We start from the raw sequence: 22,046 nt of genomic DNA on the forward strand, positions 1-22,046 counted from the left end.
AATCTTAGCTACTCAGGAGGCTGAGATCTGAGGATCGGGGCTCAAAACTAGCCCTGGCACCAAAGAATTTGAGACCCTTATCTCTAATCACTAGAATATGAAAGTGGGGCTGTGGCTCAAGGGGTAAGGCGGTAGCTTTGAGCTGAAGAGCTTGGGGACAATGCCCAGACCCAGACTTCAAGCTCCATCACACACACACACACACACACACACACACAAGTCATGGTGACAGCAGGGTTGGAGTCTTGTGAGGCCTCTCTTCTTAACCTGAAGGTGGCCATCTTCTCCTTGTGTCCTTACATATCTTTATGCAGTGCATGTGTATTTTCTATTTTCTTATAAGGACAAAAGTCATATTAGAAAAGGGCCTACTCCAATCAGTCAGCTTTAACTTCATTACTCTTTAAAGACTTGGCCTCTAAATACAATCACATTTATAAGTATTAATAAGGACTTCAGTATATGAGTTTGTAGAGGTATAGAAATATAGCATATAACAGGAGAAAACAAATATCATCTGTCAGATCAATATGTCTATAATGGTTTTGAGTTTTAGACACAATATTTGAAAACAATATTTGGGAATATATACCTCAATGGCAGAGAGCTTACCTTGCATGAATGAGGACCTGAGTTCAATCCCCTGCACTAAAGAAGGGAGAAAAATAAAGTGTCCAGTAGTATATCAGCCTAACATTAAAATGTCCAATTTTTTTCCTTACATTCTTTGGACATTTCCTAAGGGGAGCTCTGGCTAAAAACACAAATAGAGATTTAAAAAAAATGTTGGTCCTGGGACTTGAACTCTGGACCTGAGCATTTTCCCTAAGCTCTTCAGCTCAAGGCTACTGACCTACCCTCGAGCCAAGCTCCACTTCCCATTTCATAGAGGTTAAAAGCTCCACTTCCCATTTCATAGAGGTTAATTGGAGATAAAGAGTCTCAAGTCCTTTTGTGCCTAGGCTGGCTTTGAACCTTGATCCTCAGATCTCAGCTTCCTGAGTAGCTAGGATTATGGGCTTGAGCCACCATGCCTGTTCCAAAATAGAGATCTTTTAAGTGCCATTTGTCAAGTGGTTTCACTTCCTTAATAACTTAAATTCCTTGGCAGTAGCTACTTATTTGAAAGAATACCAGAGATGCAGAGAATTACTTATGAAAAAAATAGCAATTTGCCTAGTACCACCTGCCCATTCATCTAATTAATAATCATTTATCAATGCTATATTAGTTCCTTTGTTAGATATGCGCTAGATACTTTGTAGCTAGGTAGATGGTGAGTAGAAAGGTGATGAGTTGGAGCATGTATATGCTAGGACTGGGAAAGCCTGGGATAGCCCAAGGCATACTGACAGGTTGGGAAATTTCCAACAATCTGCTCTATAGTAGCTACTTTGAAGGCTGAGATCTGAGGATCTTGATTTGAAGCCAGTCTGGCAGGAAAGTGTAGGAGTCTCTTATCTCCACTAACTAAACTACCAAAAGAGCTGGAAGTGGAGCTGTGGCTCAAGTGGTTGAGAACTATCCTTGAGCAAAGAAGGCTCAGGAACAGTGCCCTAGCCTTGATTGGCACACATAAAAAAGAAAATCCCACCAGGCATTGTGGCTCATGCCTGTAATCTATGCAGGAGGCTGAGATCTGAGGAATGTGGTTCAAAGCCAGCCAAGGCACTAAAGTCCATGAGACTTTTATCTCCAATTAACCTCCAGGAAAGCAGAAGTGGGGCTGTGGTTCAGGGAGTTGGGCGGTAGCATTAAGCTGAAGAGCTCAGCGACAACACCCAGGCTTAGAGTTCAAGTTCCACGACTGACCAAAGGAAAAAAAAAAAGAAGGAAAAATAATCCATGGAGAATCATTTTGGTACTGAGGTTGCTTAGGAGACACAAATTTTCCAATCAATTTGGCTCTTGATTTCTCCTTCAAACATGTTGTCCCAAACAGAGTACCACTGACCTATGTTTGTCTTATTTGAATATCTATCTATATATATGGGTTTTTTCTTGCCAGTCCCAGGACTTGAACTCAGGGCCTGAGCACTGTCCTTGGACTTTCTCAAGGCTAGAGCTCTACCACTTGAGCCACAGCACCACTTCCAGCTTTTTCTATGTATGTGGTACCAAAGAATCAAACTCAGGTCTTTGTTCATGCTTGGCAAGCCCTCTATCACTAGGCGAAACTCCTGACCCTTGAATCTATATATTTAACCCCATTTTTGAATAGGTTTTTGATTTTTAAAAAATCCTTGCCCATATACAGAGTTTATAAGTGCTGCATAAACTGTTCATATTTTATATACTGTGCATATGTCTAAGAACTTACTATCATGTTACAAGTTTATATATCATAGCATGTTGGTATGATTATAAATTACCAAGATCTGTACTGTTTTGCATATAATTATATTATAGACTATTAGATTTGGAAGTCTTTAGGAAATCTAGCTCCATCCCTGTTTTCTTTCTTCTTTTTAATGCCAATACTGGGCCTTGACCTTAGGACCTCACTCTTGCTTGGCTTTTTGGCTAAATGCTAGCATTCTACCTCACCTCTACTCCCAGCTTTTTGCTGGTTAATTGGGAATAAGATTTCCTTGGATTTGTCTGCCCAGATTTGCTTTGTACTGGGATCCTCAGATCTCAGCCTCCTGAATAACTAGGATTACAGGTGTGAGCCATCATCACCTGGCCCCTTTAGGCCTAGCAAAGTGACTCATTTAAGGTCACAAATAGCTAAAACTAAACTTTTAATCTTTAGATTCCAATTTAATCTTGTAATAACATTGTACTAAAAATCTATACTGAATTCAGGGCCTGGGTACTTTTTGCTCTGCTACTTGAGCCACAGTGCCACTTCTGGCTATTTCTGTGTATGTGGTACTGAGGAATTGAACCTAGGGCTTCGTGTGCAAGCACTCTACCCACTAGTCTGCTTTCCTGAGCTAGGTTTTTTTTTTCCCCCCCTTTATGGTGTATTTATCTAGAATAATAAATTACCAAAATTTCTGTATATATAGACTGGTTGAAATCTTTTTTTTTTGCCAGTCCTGGGGCTTGAACTTAGGGCCTGAGCACTGGTCCTTGGGCTTTCTCAAAGCTAGAGCTCTACCACTTGAGCCACAGTTCTACTTCTGGCTTTCTATACTTGTGGTACCGAGGAATCAAACCGAGGTCTTCGTGAATGCTAGGCAAGCACTCTACCACTAGGCCAAAGTCCCCACCCCTCTTCCTAATTTTATAATAGATACATTTAAGTACTTAAATACATACATATATTCATTTACAGTGATGGGGCTGGGACCTAGGGCCTCACTCATGCTAGGCAAGTATGCTACCATTGTACCACAGAGCTACATCCTCAAACTAATAATTTTTAAATTAATATTTCCCAGTACTGTGATTTAAACTCATGCTGTTGCCCTTGTCTAGCTTTGCTTGTTCAACTGGTATTCTACCACTTGAGCATGTCTCAAGCACGGCTTTGTGCTGTTTTGGAAATGGAGTCTTGGGAACATATCTGCCCAGGATGGCTTTAATCTTGTTTTTTTTTCCCCCACACCAGTTCTATGGGTATAATCCCTGAGTTCTTTTGCTCAAGGCTAACACTACCACTTGAATCATAGCTGCACTTTGGTTTTGTGGTAGTTAATTGCTGGAACAAGTCTCATAAACTTTTTTTTTCTGAGCTGGCTTTGAACTGTGACCCTCAGAACTGAGCCTTCTGCATAGCTAGGATTATAGATGTAATGCATGGTTTGACTTTGAATCTTGATGTTCTGCATTGTGCACATCAGAGTAGCTAGCTAGGATTAACTCATGAAATATTTCCCTCCCCTCCCTTCCTTCCTTCCTTCCTTCCTTCCTTCCTTCCTTCCTTCCTTCCTTCCTTCCTTCCTTCCTTTCCTTCCTTCCTTCCTTCCTTCCCTGCTTCCTTTCTTTCTCTCTTTTCTTTCTTTCTTTTGGTCCAGGCTTGCTTTACTTCATTATTCTTGTATAAAATCTTATGCTGTGGCGACAGCTGGAGCATGGGTCTTCTGCATTAGAGACTGTGGTATTGGTTTTCACAAGATGGTAGTGAATTCCTGGTAAGGAGATTTGGTGAAGATGGTCTTTCTAGAGGTCAGGGTCAGGTAATAGTAGGTCTTAGAAATGGCATCAAAGGTGGCTTTGGGCGAAGTAGCCCAACGTGGCAGTACAGCCCCTAGCTGAAGTGTAGCAGTCATCAATATCAGCCATCATCAACTGCTTCTTGGGGACAGGAGCTGAAAGTATCCCAGTGCCTCTGGGGGTGGGGAGGAGACACCCAGCAGAGAGCCAGAGCGGCCTGTCTCCTTGTGAGGACATTGTGAGGCTTGCCATCTTGTTCCCCCAGTTGCCTCTCCTCACAGGGACAATGGAGGGCTTGGCCAGGATGATGGTCCCTTGGATGGCAGTGGCAACCTCCTTGGAGCACTTCACACACAGGCTGGCATGGCCACTGGAGTCGCTAGTGGCCACAAACACCTTGACCCTGGTCTGCTGGCCAGCATGGGTCTGCTTCTGCACAGACATGAGTTCCACACCTTGGCCTTGAGGGATGCCCCAGGAAGAAATCAATGATCTTAGACTCCTTGAGGGGCAGGGAGAAAAGATAGATCTCCTCCAAAGACTGGATCTTCATGTCCTTAACCAGGCGGCCCAGTTTAGTGTCAGGGATCCATTCCTTGTCTTCGGCCTTGCCCCCATGAGCCCTTGCAACTGCGACCCCAGCCTCTACCTGGAGGCTGCTACAGAAGCCTCCTCGGAAGCCACTATGGCTTTTCAAGACTGGGACCCCAGGGCCTCCAGGCCCTCCCACTCCCAGAGCAGTCCTCCATTTAGTCTCTCTCTCTCTCTCTCTCTCTCTCTCTCTCTCTCTCTCTCTCTCTCTCTCTCTCTCTCTCTCTCTCTCTCTCTCTCTCTCTCTCTCTCTCTGTCACTTTGTCTTTCTTTGTAGTAGTACTAGGTCCTTGTACCTGGTTTGTAATTTTTTACCTTGCATTATAGTCTCAGTTCATCATATCTTGAACTGTTACGTGACTTTTTTAATGCTATGTGTGTATGTTTTGAGGACAGGGTCTATAGCTTGGACTCTGTTCTGAGCTTCTTTTGCTTAAGACTAGCACTCTACCACTTGGGTCATAGCACCACTTCTGGCTTTTTCTGTTTATGTGTTACTGAAGAATCAAACCTAAGGCTTCATGCATGCTAGGCAAGCACTCTACCACTAAGCCACAGTTCCAGCCCCCAAAGACTGTTTTTGTTAAGAAGTTCATGGATTCATAGAACTGATGGCAGAAAGGTCTAACAGAGATGTTAAGAAACATTGGTGGCACTCAGATCTGGAAAAACCTCAGCATGTGGAAGATGGATTGACTGAGTAGTCCCAACTCTAGTGCCCTACTCTAGAAGCCAGTGACTACATAGACTACTTAACAGTGAAAGGGTTCTGACAGAGCAAAGAATTAGTGACTTTCATATTGGGTAGTGATTACTATGTATTTTTCTCCTATCCTTTTGATTACAAATTTTGCTCTAGCTCATGTTCACAGCAGGAAAGAAGAGTTTTCTTTGAAGCTAACTTCCCTAGCTGCTTGGAGAACCCAACAGGTAAGAAAAATGTTGAGGTAAATGGAGATTAAAAAAAAAAAAGAAGGAAAGAGAGAGGTGAAGATGATGACATCATTTATTCTTGAAATTATGACTCTGGATTTCTACTTAAGTGAACAAAATGAACTACCTTCCCCCCCTTTTTTTCTTTTAGACTTCTTGAACTTAGAACTAAAGGCATGTCCATTAGTACTGTCTGAGCCTCAGTTTCCTCAAAGTATCACTGAATATTAGCTGACCACTGACAAATTGTTTCTGTTCCCCTCAAACAGAGAGTACAGCATTATTATGAATGGTAATATCTACTCTTAGGAATTGTAGATTTCTCATCTTGGCTGACTTAACCAGAGTTTCTGAATCAGAGCCAGCTCTTTCTTAGTAACATAAGACACAATCTAAGCAGAATAGTAATGACAGTTCAAAAATTTTAAATAATTCAAAGATCCAAGGACTTTCAGTGACTTGTATCAACAAGGTCTACAGAGTTTTTAGATTTTAAAATATGTGATGTGTCTGGTTTGTGCTGTAGCACTTTATTGAGGTTTGACAAATATGATCATAAAATCAGGGACACGAAGCACTGAGTAACAAAAAAGAAGTAATGTCTCCTTGACATCACTCACTCCATCTTTAAGATGGCTGTTTACTTCTGGGTTTACCTCCTAGTGTGTTTTAAAATACTCTTGCAAATCTCACTTGGCTTGAAATAGCTTTCTTCCTTCTTTCAATAGCAGCTCCCACCTTCTGAGTACACTGGCTCATAGTTATTTATAAATCTAATGTCAGTCAAACCTGACTATTTTACATCCTTCCTCCTCGCTACCTTCCCTCCACATGTAAAGACAGATCTATATAAAATTAGAAACTTCGCATAAGGTATTCCATCATTTAGGTAAGAGTTATTGTCAATCATGAGGTATAAATTCATTAGGTGAAATGTTTCTCTTATCATTATACTGTGGAAACCAGCTTCTTAAGAAAAATGTTTCTGTGGCAAAATATATTTGGAAAATTATGTACCACTTTGGGATTTTATTTTTATTTTTAATTATTATTATTTTTTTGCCAGTCCTGGGGCTTGAGCTCAGCTCCTATGTGCCATCTCTGAGCTTTTTTGTTCAAGACTAGTGCTGTACCACTTGAGCCACAGCTCCATTTTCTACTCCTTGCTAATTAATCATTAATTGTAAATAAGGGTCTCACAGACCTTCCTGACCAAGCAGGCTTCAACACAGATTCTCAGATTTTAGCCTTTTGTATAGCTAGGATTATAGGCATGAGCCATTGATGCCCTGTTCAATTGGGACTTATAAACCCATAACTGGGTTATCATCATATATGTTAGTTACTAAGTTCATTTTATTAAGGAATTAATTTCTTTTCTTTTCTTTTTTTTTCCAGTCCTGGGGCTTGAACTTGGCTTGGGCACTGTCCTTGGGTTTTCTCAAGGCTAGAGCTATACCACTTGAGCCACAGTACCACTTCTGGCTTTTTCTGTGTAGGTGGTATGGAGAAATCAAACCCAGGGCTTTGTGCATGCTAGGCAAGCACTCTTACCACTATGCCAAACTCCTGGCTCCAAGAATTAATTTCTTTCAAGGAATTGTGTCTTTTCACATTATGGAATACTTAGGATGTGTGGAAAATGAGCCCTCAGCCTGACCCTGACCCTGAATTTTCTTTTTTTTTTTTTGCCAGTCCTGGGGATTGAACTCAGAGCCTGGGCACTATTCTGGGCACTTTTTGCTTAAGACTAGCACTCTGCGACTTGAGCCACAGCACTACTTCTGTTTTTTTCTGTATATGTGGAACTGAGGAACTGAACTCAGGGCTCTATGCATGCTAGGCAAGCACTCTACCACTAGGCTATGCTCCTGGACTCCGACCCTGAATCTTCTATTCTACTAGTTTTATGATCTTGAGGAAGTCACCACCTTTTAATATTTCATTTTCATATTGAAAGGGTGAGGATAATAATATATATCTTGATCTGAATTGTTTTATGGGCTAAATGAATTTTTTTTTTTTTTTTGGTGGGCCTGGGCACTGTCCCACAGCTCTTCAGTTCAAGACTACTGCCCTACCCCTGGGCCTGGGGGTTGTCCTTGAGCTCTTCCGTTCCAGGCTACTACCCTACCCTTGAGCCAAGCCCCACTTCCTGTTTTCTAGAGGTTCTTTGGAGATAAAAGTCTCAGGTCCTTTTGTGCCTGGGCTGGCTTTGAACTTGATCCTCAGATCTCAGCTTCCTGAGTGGCTAGGATTACAGGCATGAGCCACTGCACCTGGCTGAAATATGCTCTAAGTAGTATAAAAAGTTATGCGGTCTGGGAGTTTGGCCTAGTGGTAGAGTGCTTACCTAGCATGCATAGAAAAAGCTGGAAGTGGTGCTGTGGATCAAGTGGTAGGATTCTAGCATTGAGAAAAACCAAGCACAGGACTGGCAAAAAAAAAAAGAAAGAAAGAAAGAGAGAAAGAAAGAAGATTATGCAAATGAAAAACATCTTAGATAAGGCTATAGTAGAAAATGAATAGCATTTAAGTGTAAAGAAACTATGCCTTGCAATTCTCTTTCAAAACTGTACCAGAACTGGTCCCTATACTATGCATATATAGTCATATGCATAGTACAAAAGTCAAAGTAGAATTAGGACAGTTGATTCAGAAATATCTTTGGCAATAATTGAACTTAACTGTCTTGTTTTGTAGATGATAGATCTTAAGCCAAGATGGACAGGGAATGGCTTAAGGTCACCCAGTGTTGATGATGGAAGTATATGATTCTCATCTGGTGACTGGCCTTGATTTGAGACAAGTCATGGCCTCATAAAAATTTCACTGTAATTTAATGGAATATCAAAATTATATAACCAGAATGTATAACACAGAATAAAAAATAAAGCTCAAGGGCCGGGAGTTTGGCCTAGTGGTTAAAGTGCTTGCCTAGCATGCATGAAGTTCGATTCCTCGGTACCACATATATAGAAAAAAGCCGGAAGTGGTGCTGAGGCTCAAGTGGTAGAGCTCTAGCCTTGAGAAAGTCCAAGGCCAGTGCTCAGGCCCTGAGCTCAAGTCCAGGACTGGCAAAAAAAAAAATAAAATAAAATAAAATAAAGCTCAAAACTATGTCCAGAGAAGAGTTCAGGACAGCTTGGATTATATAGGGAATTCAAGGTTAGCCTGAGCTACCCTTTCCTTCCTCTGCAAAACAAAAACAAACAACAACAACAAAACACCAGGAAGAAAGAAAGGAAGAAGAATAAAAGTGGCTGCACTACCCTGCTGCTGATGATTCATGCCTGCAATCCTAGCTAATTCTGGAGGTTGAGATCTGAAGATTGTGGTTCAAAGCCAGCTTGGGCAGGAAAGTCCCTATGAGATTCCTTTTTTTTTTTTTTGGCAGTCGTGGGACTTGAACTCTGGGCCTGGCCACTGTCCCTGAGAACGTCAGCTAATGGCTATCAACGTACCCCTTCAGCCACAGTGTCACTTCCAGTTTTCTGGTGGTTAATTGGATCAGAGTCTCATGGATTTTTAGTGCTTGGGCTGTCTTTGAACTGAGATCCTCAAATCTCAGTCTCCTGAGTAGCTAGGATTATAGGCATGAGCCACCGAACCTGGCCCCTGTGAGATTATTTAATTCTAATTAATGACAGAAAAAGGTAGACATGGTGCTGTGGCTGGAGTGCTAGAGTACTAACCTTGAGTACAATGAGGCTCAGGGAAAGAAAGCTCCCAGGCCCTCAGTTCAAGTCCCACAACCCCCCACCCCTCAGGAAGAAGAAGAAGAAAAGAAGAAGAAGAAGAAGAAGAAGAAGAAGAAGAAGAAGAAGAAGAAGAAGAGGAGGAGGAGGAGGAGGAGGAGGAGGAGGAGGAGGAGGAGGAGGAGGAGGAAAAGGAGGAGGAGGAGGAACAACAACAACAACAACTACCAGAAAAAAGAATGTATGTAAATATGTAACACCATCCTTGATTTCAGGAAGCTTATCTTTAATTGGAGAGAAGATCTGGGGGTGTAAAATTGGAGAATGTAAAGAAGTAAAGATACAATGCAAAGGGGTGAAATATTTCCATGCTTCAAACCTCTGAACCAGTATACATTTCAGTAATTCCTGGTTATCTCAGCTGTGTGTTCCCTTTAGCACCTTTTCCACTTTGCTAATACAGCACTTTTTGTGGCCAATGGCTGCTTTTTGTACGGAGCTGTGTGATTCTTTATGCTGACTTTTGGGTTGTCTACGTACTCAGGGATGAGGACAGTTTTGGCCTGTGTTCTACAGAGTCAAGGTACTTATACATGTCCCCATCCCAAATTAGATTCATGGACATTTTAAATGAGAGAGAAGTAAAGATGGGTACATTTTGTCCTGGTGAGGATGGCAGGGAAAGGAAGTTCATATGGAGACTGCTTCTTCCACAACAGGAAAGACTTTCAATCACTGAGAAGGTCAATCTATTTTTCCTCTTCAGAGAACATAACACTAATATTATCCTTATCTTTTGGAAATCAGCACACTTCTTCCTTCCTTTTCCCCATCCCTCTTAGGCTTCAACTATGTTTTTTTTTTTTCCCCCACATTTTATAGTGACTTGGAGGTAGTTGTTTGGCCGAAGATTTAACAGGGCAAGAGTTGAGAAGCCCAGCTAGCTGAGGGAACCCAGAAAAACTCACCCCTGCTTTTTAATATTCAAGAACGAGTTGACAGACTTAACATCCAGCTTACAGAAAGCTATTCAGAATCATAACAATGTGGCTAAGCACACACCTTTAGTATACTAGTCATAATCACAAAGGCTTTTGAAAACACCTAGTGGAAAGCTAAATAAAGTCACTTGGGTGGGCCAAGTGAATGAATCGACTGAGCTTTTGTCAGTAATAAATTTAAATGGTGAACAAGTTTTGCAGTATTTTGGATTTTTCAATTTTTCAGTTTGTAAAATAAACATTTTTTTTCCATTTTAGAATACATTCCGACTTTCTGAAAAGGTAAAGTAGTAATTAAAAGGTTTTTTTTTATGTCGAATGAAAGCTTCCGATCACTTGCCTGGTTCTAAACTAGGTTATATAATGCACCCAGTAAGTTACGGGCAGTACTTTGTAGATGAGGAAATTGCTGGTCTTACCTTTCTGAAAATGGTCAAAGTGCGATTAGAATCCGGGGCTGTAAACGCCAGCTTTAGAGCTTTCTAGACACCAAGATTAACTCTTTCGGGTTACATACTTTTGAAAGACACAGTAGGGAATGGGAAGTATTCAATATGCTTGTAAGCAGAACTAAGGAGGGGTGCTTTTTTACCCCCCATTTTATTCTGAGGTTAGTCTGACAGCAGATTATTTAAAAAAAAAAAAAAAAGACTTCCCTAAAATCCTGCTTAAACACACCCACTTACCCAAGGCCATTGACAAAGCAGTATGGGGGTGTGGGCCTTCACCAAGTTATTAATAAGGTGAAGGCCCACGGAGGCACAGCAGGATTGGTAGGGAAGGCTGGGCTGGGAGGCCCGGGCAGGTAAGGCGGGGAAGCCAGGAGCGGGTGCGGGGCCGGGGCGGGTAAGAGGCGCAGGGGGTGGGCATTCTGGGAGCTCTGAGTTCGAGGCGCGTCCCAGTGGCCTGCATGTCTGTGGGGCCCGTTCAGTCTCCATATTTCCAGCTACATCAGGGCAGCACTGGGCAAACGAACCGCCTGGCAAAAGCCGGCCGGGGCTTCACTTCTGGGCCTCCAGCGACGGCCTCGCGGCCCGCAGGGCGGAGCCGCGCTCGCGGGTGACCGCGGGGCCGCGTGCTGAGCCGGGGGTGGGCCGAGCCCACGGTCGCCCCTCGCGTGGGGGACTTGAGGGAAGGGGGAGAGGGACGGAGGACAGACGTGTGCGGCTGCAGAGGCGCGGTGACCTCGGACCACCCCGGCCTCCGGCCGCACGCCCGGGGCGAAGACGCCCGGCGCTGTCCTGAGGTGACACCGGCGGCACGGCGGGAGCTGCAGGCGCCGCCGACCCGCGACTTCGCACCGAGGATTCCTCTTGGTGCGTGGCCCAGTTTTGCTTAGGACGGTCTCCACCCCCCACCCCCGGGCTCGCCGCCCCCGCCCCCGCGCCGCCACGCTCCGAGGCCTTCCTGGGAGAAGCCTGGCGGCCCGCTCCCCCTCCTCCTCCCCCCCTCTCGGCGGCGCGCTCGCGCGCGCGCGCGCGATTCCTCGATTCCACAGGCGGTTCGCGCCGTGGGTGGGGGCGGGGCACGCGGGGTCGGAGTGGCGGCCGCCAACGCCGCCCGGGGAGGGGGCCGGGCCGGCGTGGGGAGTTTCTCGCTCGCGGACCACACGCTCCACGTCCAATCCCGACACAGCCTCGAGCTGTGTCGCACGCGGGACACGTCCAAGCGTTTGTTGGCTGGGCTGGCAGTGGGAAGGGAGGTGGGGGGGGGTGGTGGAGGAGGAGGGAGGCGAGTTGAGTGACAGGCCGCGCGCGGCATGCTGGGAGTTGTAGTTCCGACATCCCGTGGCCATAGCCATTTTGTAGTCGGGGGACTACAACTTCCAGAAGATCAAGGGGACCATTCTGAGGTGCCCCGGGAATAGGCGGCTCTCCCCGGAGCCAGGCGTCCTGGGGGCACTGGTTCCGAACTGTCCCGCTGCAGGTAAATGTAAAGGCTGGGGGCTGGGGCTCGCGTGTGGCTGCTGTGAGGTGAGCGGCAAGCTGAGGAAAGGGGTTGAGGTGGAGCGACCGAGCGTGCCATGCATTGAGCTAGGGAGCCTCGCTCAATTTCACGCCCGGGCTCGGCGTGGGAGCTACTCCTGAGCGCTTAACCCGGGAGGAGAAGGGGAAGAAGGGGGTCTCGTCCAAGTGTCTCCGGAGTTGAGTCGACAGGGCTGCGGGGGGGCGGGTGGTGGTGGTGTGGACTGGGCTCGGGGCGTTGGGTGCGGGTTAGGTAGGCGCGCGGTGGCTCAGCTGTGGGAGTTTTCGGCTTGGCGTGCGGCGGGGAATTACCCGAGGAGCCCTAACTTGTATAAAAGCAGAGTCCATTTAAAGTTGGGCTGGATAGCCTCCCTCTCATTGGTTAGGGGGCTCGGAAAAAAGAGACTCGGCGAGCCCTCGCCGTGCCGCCGCCGCCGCCGCCGCCGCCGCCGCCGCTGGAGTTGACTCTTCTGCTCGCACCGCCGCTGCAGCACGAACGTGACTTCCCACATTTTTAAAATTTATCCGTCCCTGTTCTGCTCCAAGATGTAACTACACATCAGGCGCTAAGGACCCTCACGTTTCGCTGATGTAGTTTTTTGGAGGAAAAAATAAAAAAAGGGGGGGGAAGTGAAGGGCGTCGGTTTTTTTTTTTCTTTTTCTTTTCTTTTTTTTCTTTTTTTTTTTTTTGTGCTGTCTGTGTTTCGGGGGAAAATTTTCCAGGATGAATGGTTTACTAAAGTGAATTATTTTTTTTTTGTTGTTGTTGTTGTTTGCTTCGTTCGTCTTTGGCTTTTTTTTTTTTTTTTTTTTCCTTCTCCCTTGCCCGATTTTTCGGATTTATTTCAAGGCGAATCTGGCTTTGGGGGACGAGGAAGAAAAGTCGGATTACAAGATCAACCACCACCACCAACAATAAAAAACCACCAGGATATTTTTTTGTAAATTTCTGACGGCTTTAAATTCATGAAGCAATTGTCCCCTCTTACAATCAGCATTTGGATCTCAGAATGAGCAAGGAAAGACCCAAGAGGAATATCATTCAGAAGAAATACGTAAGTCCCCCTAACAACACATCCTTTGACTTGCAATTTTAAGCAATGGCTGTGAATGTCAAGTTTATACATAATTCTGCAGCCTAAGGGTTTTAAACTGAGCGTCCGATAAGGTTGCTTCTTTCTTTTCGGAAAGAGGGCTTTTCAGGCAAAGTCGTGTCTGCCTAGTTTGGTCGGGGGGGAAAAAAACCCGATTGGTGTAGACATATAAGTGAATAAATTGACCTCGAATGACACAACCATAATCTAGTTTCAGATGAAAGGCAAGGGATTTTGGTGGAGCTTGGGGTGGGGTGGAGGGGGGGGGCTGCGGTAATGTAACTAAAACTGCATTCTCGGGCGGATTTGGCCACATATTGCACGTTGCATACAAATGAGCCTGTCATTATTATTGTTGATGTTACTTGGAAGGTTGGGTAAGGCATATATGTTGGAAGCCCTTTAAGTTGCAATCCAGCGTCCGATTATGGCGATCTTTACATTGGCACATCAAATTTAATGTATGTGGTTGTTTTGGCTTATCTGGTTTTCAGCCTAACCCAGTTGGGAATCATGTTACAGCGAATGCATTTGTTGGGATTGACTTTAATAATAAGGTAGACTTTTTTTGTTTTAAATTTGGTTTTCTACTTTAGGTGAAAAGCAATACATTTTTGGTTGCTTTTAAGGAAATGCATGTGAAATGTATGTGACTACAAATAATATTCCCCTAATTGAGCTTCTAAAATTGGGAGATCATACAGAGATTTAAATGGCTTGGAATAGTTCAATTTGTTTTATGCATACTACAGCTACATTTTGATTGGCATGGGGAGTGTGTTTTTGTTTTGTGTGTGGTGGTTTTTTTTTTTTTTTTTTAAGTTTGGGTGGAGGGAGCAAGGAAGGGGGACCGAGGGATTAACCAAATAGGCACCCGAGTGGTCCGTGATTAGCTGCATGCTTGAAAGCCATGAACTCAATTTTTCAGAAGGCCACATGAAGGTATAATGCAGTGTTACAAGGAAAGTTTTATTTAACTCGAGTCGACAAATTGGAGTTAATTTTTTTCTTTCTGATGGATATGAAGTGTATAATGGAAGATGACCTTCGTGGCAGTGGTTTTGTAAATATATATGTGTATATGTGTATATGTATATATTTCTAGAAAAGCTTGAATGCCTCTTCTGGGGGGCTGATCATCTAGACACGTGAACTTCATAGTTGTATGAAAGAAACGTGAGGTTAAATAATCAAGCTTAACTTACAAAGCTGTTCCGTGAAGAATTTAAGAATTTAAAATACATCCGCATTGCAGAGGGCCGGGTAGGATGCAAAGGACGAGTTTAAACTCGGGCACCGAGACAGCCTCGCCTGGGAGCGTGGACGTCTTCCCGGGGCACGTCCGTCTCCCAGGCAGCCACAAAGCAGCTGTGGTAGAACTTGGACTAGAACCGTCCCCCCTCCCATCCTGGACCTAAGTTAGAGAGCAGCGTGGGGTGTCCCCTACCCCCCCTCCCCTCCGTTCCTAGCTGGTGGCCAGGGGATCCGGGCGACTTCGGGCGCTCGGCCCTCCAGCCTCCGGCTGGCAGCAGCTCGCTGTGGAAGGCAGAGCACGAGTTCTCGTTGCGGGAGCGGAGCCGGTGTTGCTGCCCTGCCCGGGCGGGCTGCCGCGGGGAGGGCGCTCAGAGGCCGGGGCGAGCTGGGCCGGGGCCGGGGCCGAGGCCGGGGCCGAGGCCAAGCAGGCGGGCGGGCGCGCGGGCGGCCTGTAGGGGGCGGGCTCCGGGCAGGGCCGCCGGGTGTCCGGAGCCAGCTCCGTGGGGCTGCCTGGCGAGTGGGTGGGGCGTGGAAGCGGTGCGGCCTGCAGGGCCCCAGCGATTTGGGGAGTGACGAACCCGCGCGTGGGGCCGGCCGGAGAAGGAGGCGCGGGGCGCCCGGCCGCGGTGGGCGTCTCGGCCCCCACCCCTCTCCGCCTCCGCGCGCACCGCCGAGCATGGCGTCGGCCCTGCGGGCTCCCGGCCGCCCCGCCCGTCGGCTCCGCCGCCGCAGTCGCGAGAGCAACAGGTTGAGCGGGCGAGACGTCAGCACGCCCCCTCCCCGCACTCGGGTCCTTCCCCCGCCGCGCGTCGGCACCCCCGCCCGCCTTCCCTCCCGCCGCCCCCCGCCGCGCGGGGTTCTCGGCCGCTCCGGGCTGCGTTCTGTTGTCATTGTGACGTCACAAAGGGACGGGCCCGGGTGGAACCTTCCCCTCCGTGACGTCAAAAGTCTGGCGGGAGGTTCCAGGCGTGGTGGGGCCGCTGTGGGAGGAGGGCGTGACACGGAGGCGAGGGCTGCTGCGGAGCCATGTTGCGTGGGGGGAGGAGGAGGAGGAAGAGGAAGAGGAAGGAGCTCTCGGTTTCTGCCTTCTGCACTGGAATGCTACCAGTCTCTCCAGGTGAGCGCTGGGGGAGCTTCTGCTCCCCTCTAGAGTGCCAGGGTACCTGGTTTGCTTGCCACAGACGGGGGTGGAAGGGCGGGGGGGGGGGGCTGGGAACTGGGCGCCGGCGCCTCCCTTCTGCAGGAATGTTTTCACTTCCTGAATCCCAGGTCTCCTGATAGTATTGCATTACTCCTGTGATTGAATTACTTAACTGTAGACTCCAAACCAAAAGCTGTTGCAGGGGAAGCTTCGCCTATGAGAGCAGGACGGTGTTGTGGATTCGGCCACTTTGTCACTTTGGAGTGTGTCTTGACAAGGATGTGCAGGGATGCTTTTTCAGAGTGATGATGCACAGCAGCAACTTTTGCTTATTCTGGTAGCCATTATTAAGAGTGGGGTAGGACTTTGCCTATGGAATGTATTAGGTGGAGGGAGAAAAGTAAATCTTGTGCTTAGAAGAACACGGGATCCTTGTGTCTCAAGGTACTCTGGGCTTACTTAGTTCTTTCTTGAGTTCTTCACTTTTGGGTAAAATGGAAAAAAATAATAGCTGCTTTGATCACTTTACTAAGTCATTCAGACTTCTTCAAGTCATTGATTATGTGGGTAGGAGATGTAAAGACAGTATGCTTTATATGGAAAGTAGCATTATTACTTGAGCCTGGTGCTAGGCATCATGCTTGGTACAGTTGGCTTCAAAAGCTTTAGATGCTTGTAGAGTTGCCATCTAGTTTATTGCCTTAGCAAATGCAGAGTTTGAAGGTGCGATTGTAGGTGACATGCTTTGGGAGGCATGATTGCTGTATTTCTTATTAAATGACATCCTTGGGAAGCTCATAAATTGCAATATAATCCTGTCTTAATTGTTCTGGGCAAGAGTCCCACTACAATACCTTAAATAAGTAGAAACATTTTCCTTTTAGAGCCCCAGTCCTCTTGGACAATAAACCAAGTTAGTTGCTTGTTTTGTTCAGTGGCTGTTTTCTGTCATTTGCATCACTCCATTGGTTGTCTTTCTTAGGGGAAGTAACAAATTGAATACTCCAGGATGAGCTTACATCAACTGTAACCCCTCTGTACATCACCCTCACGATAAAATAAAATTAAAAAGTCAAAAAGACAGGGGAAAATCCTCCTAAGCCAGGTACATAATGCTTGTTAAAGGCTAACTTTGGAATATTTTTAATCTCGTGGCTTGTCCTTGATCTTGATGGTACAAGGACTGTTTTTTTTATAGAATTTTGGACTGCCTTTTTGTACTTTTTTTCCCCAATATTACCAGTCTGAGTTTCCCTTAGGAATATCAGCTCTCCTGGGCACCTTCTACCTACTCAGTGCCTTTGCCCTTGGGTGTTGAAAATTCTGACCTATACCACAGCTTCTGGCCAGTGGGCCCATCTGGGATGTGCCTCTGTCCCCTTTGGCTTCCTCCCAGAAAGCTTGCCAAGTGTCAGTTGTTTGTTCCCAAATCTGGTTATTCCAGTTGGGCTTATTATCGTAATTATAATTAAATATTATGTAAACCTTCAAACAAGTGTGAAAAGGACTCTGGTTTCTATGCAAACTTCTAAGTTGCATGTTTTGGTGAAGACTTGTTAAAAGTTGGCCAGGGGATGGGGGAAGCTTTTAAATTAGATGTAGGCTGTGTGTTTATAAGCTGTTGTGAGGTCTCCACACACACTACTTTGTAAGTCATTACTTTTTCCCTAGTCCTGGGGACTCTGAGCATACATTGCCTTTTAAGATCCTAACTTCACTTATACCTAAACTCCCTCCTTAACACTTTCCTACCCAGTCTAGCTTTGAGCCACAATCCTTAGGTCTTAACTTCCTAAATAGCTAGGATTACAAGTGTGAGCCACCAATGCCTGGCTACTGTTTGTCTTTATTTTGTTCCTGCCCTGTCCCTGGCTCCCCCCTCCCCTCCCACAAGGCTAGCATTCTACAACTTGAGCCACTGCTCTACTTCCAGCTTCTTTTGGTGATTAGTTGGAGATAAAGAGTCTTGTGGAGTTTCTTGCTCTGGCAGGCTTTGGACCTCAGGTCTCAGATCCCAGTTTCCTGGGTAGCTAGGATTACAAACATAACCCATCAATAATAATATACATTAGATGGTCATGTAACACACTTAAAAGATTATAACAAAGGGCTGGGGATGTGGCTTAGTGGTAGAGTGTTTGCATGAAGGCCTGAGTTCAATTCCTCTGTACTACATAAAGAGAAAAAGGTGCAAGTGGCTTAAGTGGTAGAGTGCTAGCTTTGAGCAAAAGAAGCTCAAGAAGGGACAGTGCTCAGGCCCTACCAAAGTCCAGGCCCGAAGACTGGTAAAAAAAAAAAAAAAAAAGAACACAAAAAACCAGACAAACTTGTGAGAAAACTCAGTCAGTCAGCTCTGGAGTAACCACCCACATTAATGGTTTCCATAGCAGGCTCACATGAGGAAAGGGACTTTTACGTCCACTTTACAGAAGAGAAAAACAAGGCCAATATGGTTAAAGACTGTCTCTCTTCCCTTGCTTTGCAGTTCATATTAATTAGGTGAAATGACTGAGCTGTGTAGCCCTGAGGGAGAGAGAAGGTGAGAAATAAAGGGGCTTTTGTCAGCTTTGGAGGCCTGCTTCAGAAAATTGAGCAAGTGAAGGTGATTTTTGTGTTTCCAGTGCTTGCTTGTTTGGTTGTTTTTCAAAGCACCAGTTGGTGGAGCTAACCTCCAGCTGTCCATCTCTTTGAGTCATCACTGAAAGAAGAGATGTTGGTATCCATCCGGGTTGGCTGTTTTTGTGCTCTGTACTTTTACAGTTGCCCTTGTTACACTTTTGGGCATACTCAAGAGCCTGAGTGGGCAGGAGACGTTCTCCATGCTTCCAGGAACTGCTTTGATTTCTCAAGTAGCTTTGATATGTTTTCTTTTACTACTGTTCCTGACTTTGCTGCTTAGAGATGATGGGGTACTTGGAGGAAGTCATTCGCCCTATGTCCTCTTCTGAGGCTGAGCCATCCATTAACCAAAGACTATCCAGATGTGTTAATGAGGCAGATTGAGTAATGGGAATGTTATACTAATTACTCACATAGCCATAAGGATGTATTACTGAGGAGAGAAGAGGAACCCTACTGGTAGTTCTTGAGTTGTTCTTGAGAGCTGATGTTACTTAAAAGGCCTAAAGTGGATTTTAAGTTCTAATTTTGTGGGTCTGTCAAGCTCTACTGCCCATGAAGAGGAAGCTTAGTGAGGAAGCATTGTGATATGGTTACACGATATCACATGAATCCTAGAAGGCAAGCAAAATCTATGCTGGGATTTTGCTTCTCCATATTTCCAGTAACTCTTCCCTCAGACCCCACTGTTTTCAATTGCAAGTGAGATTTTTCTAGCAACTTAAATTAGGTTTTGAGGCAAGCTCTTGTATAGTCCAGATGGGCTATACTCATGGTCCCTCTGTCTCTGAGTCCCAAGTGGTAGCATTACAAGGATGCACTAAGCTTTTTGGAGGATTGAGGAACAGTGAGAAGATAAAGTTGTTTCTTGTCAGATAAGAGAGTCAGATGACCGTTTCTATGGCTTCCTATGACAGTAGTCTAGGAAGCTTATGACTGAATTGGCCAAGAGTGTGTAGGAGAACCTTTTAGCCTCTGTTTAATTGCCTTTTCTTCAAATATGAGTGGTTCTTGCCTAGTTATTTCCTAGTCACTATTTTTTTTTTTTTTTTAGGGTAGGGTCTTAGTCCACAATGGTTGAGTGTATTATCTCTTGGTTCTCATTTCTGCCAGCAGTTGAAGTGTTAGATATCTGTGGGGGTAGAAACAGGTGCCAGGAGGAAATGAGAAGGGATTAGGACTGGGCATGTGTTTCTTGCATTTATTTCAAAGGCTTACAGAAAGGAACTGAATAAATGCTTATTCTGTTAAGTTGCAGGGGTTTTGTTTGTTTTGTTTTGTTTTAGCTTTAAATGCATGCCATATTACAAATAATCCACGGGTTTGGCCATGAAATGCCTTAGATTTGTGCTGTAATATATATTTTTTTAATTTTTAAATTTTGTGCATGGTTTGAACTCATTGCCTGGGTACTGTTCCTAAGCATTTTTGCTCAATGTAAGCACTGTATCATTTGAACCACAGCTTTTGGTATTTAATTGAAGAGTCTCACAGACTTTACTGCCAGTGATGGCTTTGAACCACAATCCTCAGATCTCAGTCTCCTAAATGGCTAAGATTACACATGTGAGCCACTGGTGTTGGACAAGCAGTGTTAATTATAGAGGGCATGTTTACCTTCCTGGGTAAGGTTAGGAATAAGCACTGAGTTCAAATTTTGTTTTGTGCTGAACTGGTTCTGTGACCCTGGGCAAAACACACAATATAGGTGAACTACTTTTTATTTTTATTTATTTATTTATTTTTTTTGCCAGTCCTGGGCTTGGGTTCAGGGCCTGAGCACTGTCCTTGGACTTTCTCAAGGCTTAGCACTCTACCACTTGAGCCTCAGCACCACTTCCAGCTTTTTTTCTAGGTACGTGGTACTGAGGAATCGAACCTGGGTCTTCGTGCATGCTAGGCAAGCACTCTACCACTAGGCCAAACTCCCGGCCCCGTGAACTACTTTTTAATCTGAAAAGCTTTTTCTTTGCAACTCACAAGCTTGTTGCTGGGAGAGCCAGGGAGATTTTTGATGTGAAAGCATTTTGTAAACTGCATACTGCTCAAGGTATTATTACACAGTTGGAAATCACCAACTTGGAGACATCAGGCCTGCTGTCAGCCTTCCTAGCTGACTCAGAAATAAGTGAATCCCGTGATTTCAAAGCAAGCAACAGATTTGGGATTTAGAACAAGGCTTTAAAGATTAGAAAGTGATGTAATCACCTAGCCTCTTACTTCCCTCCTTCAATTGGTTGTTGGATGTCTGCTGTGTCAGCTACTACTTGACTCCTAAACATGTCTAGGTGGTGGATTAAACCTAATTTATTTTGATTAGGATGGTGCTGAATCTGTACACAAAGATGTCAAACCAAAGATATTTTAAAGGGATTTTTAAGGAATAATGTTTGAATACAATCCTTTAGTGGCTCTGTGTTTTTTTTTCTCAGCACAAAGTAAAACGTTCTTCTTGATCTACTCTGGTCTTGTTCTGCTCCCACCCACTTTATATACTCCCAAGGTTGAGCTGAGCCCAGTTCCTTTAGCTTTGCTAGTTCCTGCCCTTCACTCATTCAGCCAGTGTTATTTATTGAGGAGTCCCTTAGTGGTCTTGAAGATAGCCTGTCTGCCCCTTCCTCCAACAAGGCAGACCTTAATTAAATCTTAGTCTTTATTTTTTGGTTCTACCTTTAGGTGCTAGAGATATTTGTGTAGATTTTTTTTTTTTTTTGGTGGGTCATGAGGCTTGAACTTGGCCTGGGCGCAGTCCCTGAGCTCTTCAGCTCAGGGCTATCACCTACCTCTGGGCCTGAGCCTTGACCTTGAGCCCTTCAGCTCAAGGCTACCACCCTACCCTTGAGCCAAGCTCCACTTCCCATTTTCTAGAGGTTAATTGGAGATGATAGTCTCAGGTCCTTTTGTGGCCGGGTTGGCTTTTGAACTTTGATCCTCAGATCTCAGCCTTCTGAGTAGCTAGGATTACAGACGTGAACCACCCTCCCTGGCTTGTGTAGATGTTTTTTATGCTGTTGACCTCATCAAAGTGGGGCTGAGTTTTATGAGTTAATTGTGGGTCAGCATTATTATCCAGTCAAGAAATATTTATTGGAATGAAAGCTTCCCGTAGAGTACATAATTACTAACTTACAGTGGGAGTGAATTTGGTATAGATGTAGTAGATCAAGATAAAGTTGAACTAATCAGAATTTCAGACTCCTTAATTTTATATTGGGGAACCCTTGCATGCTATGAAGCCTGACCACAGGTCTCAATTTATCAGAGACAGCTGAGCCATGAAATCCACCCCTCCACCCAGATGCAGTAGAAGGCCTTCTTCTCTCCTATCTTTGGATAGTTCTTTATGATATGCTTCTTTCCAGGTGCTTTTCTAGTTACGCCTGGTAACTGCAGTAATTGATTCATTTTTATGGAAAAATAAAATGAATATGTAATCCCCACACGTAATTATAAGCCAATAGCATTTTTCTCTTGGGAAATGGCTTTTTTGCTTCATGTGAACTCATTCCAATCAGACAAGTACTCAAAGATTAAAAAGAAAAATTGAAATGGCATACTGGATATTCCTCTACTTGTAGATATACAGCCTCATTACCCGCTTCTGCATTTGTATTTTACCTCAGTTATCAGAATACAATGATCCTTAA

General features: G+C 45.0%; 1 protein-coding gene and 1 pseudogene across 1 annotated transcript in view; one reads left to right on the top strand and one right to left on the bottom strand.

The window, feature by feature from the left end:
* Positions 1 to 3,998: 3,998 nt before the first annotated feature.
* LOC150048517 (small ribosomal subunit protein uS5 pseudogene) lies at positions 3,999 to 11,265 on the bottom strand (annotated as a pseudogene).
* An 816-nt stretch (positions 11,266 to 12,081) lies between these two features.
* Jarid2 (jumonji and AT-rich interaction domain containing 2) overlaps positions 12,082 to 22,046 on the top strand; it is a 229,312-nt gene continuing 219,347 nt past the window's right edge. Inside the window, exons 1-2 of the mRNA XM_090356506.1 lie at positions 12,082 to 12,253; positions 13,142 to 13,346. Coding sequence (XP_090212632.1) covers positions 13,302 to 13,346 — 45 coding nt within the window. The 5' untranslated portion in view covers positions 12,082 to 12,253; positions 13,142 to 13,301. The remainder of the gene's footprint in view (positions 12,254 to 13,141; positions 13,347 to 22,046) is intronic.

Source organism: Megascapheus bottae, chromosome 22, assembly GCF_031878675.1.
Source record: "Megascapheus bottae isolate mThoBot1 chromosome 22, mThoBot2.hap1, whole genome shotgun sequence".
NCBI lineage: Eukaryota > Metazoa > Chordata > Mammalia > Rodentia > Geomyidae > Megascapheus > Megascapheus bottae.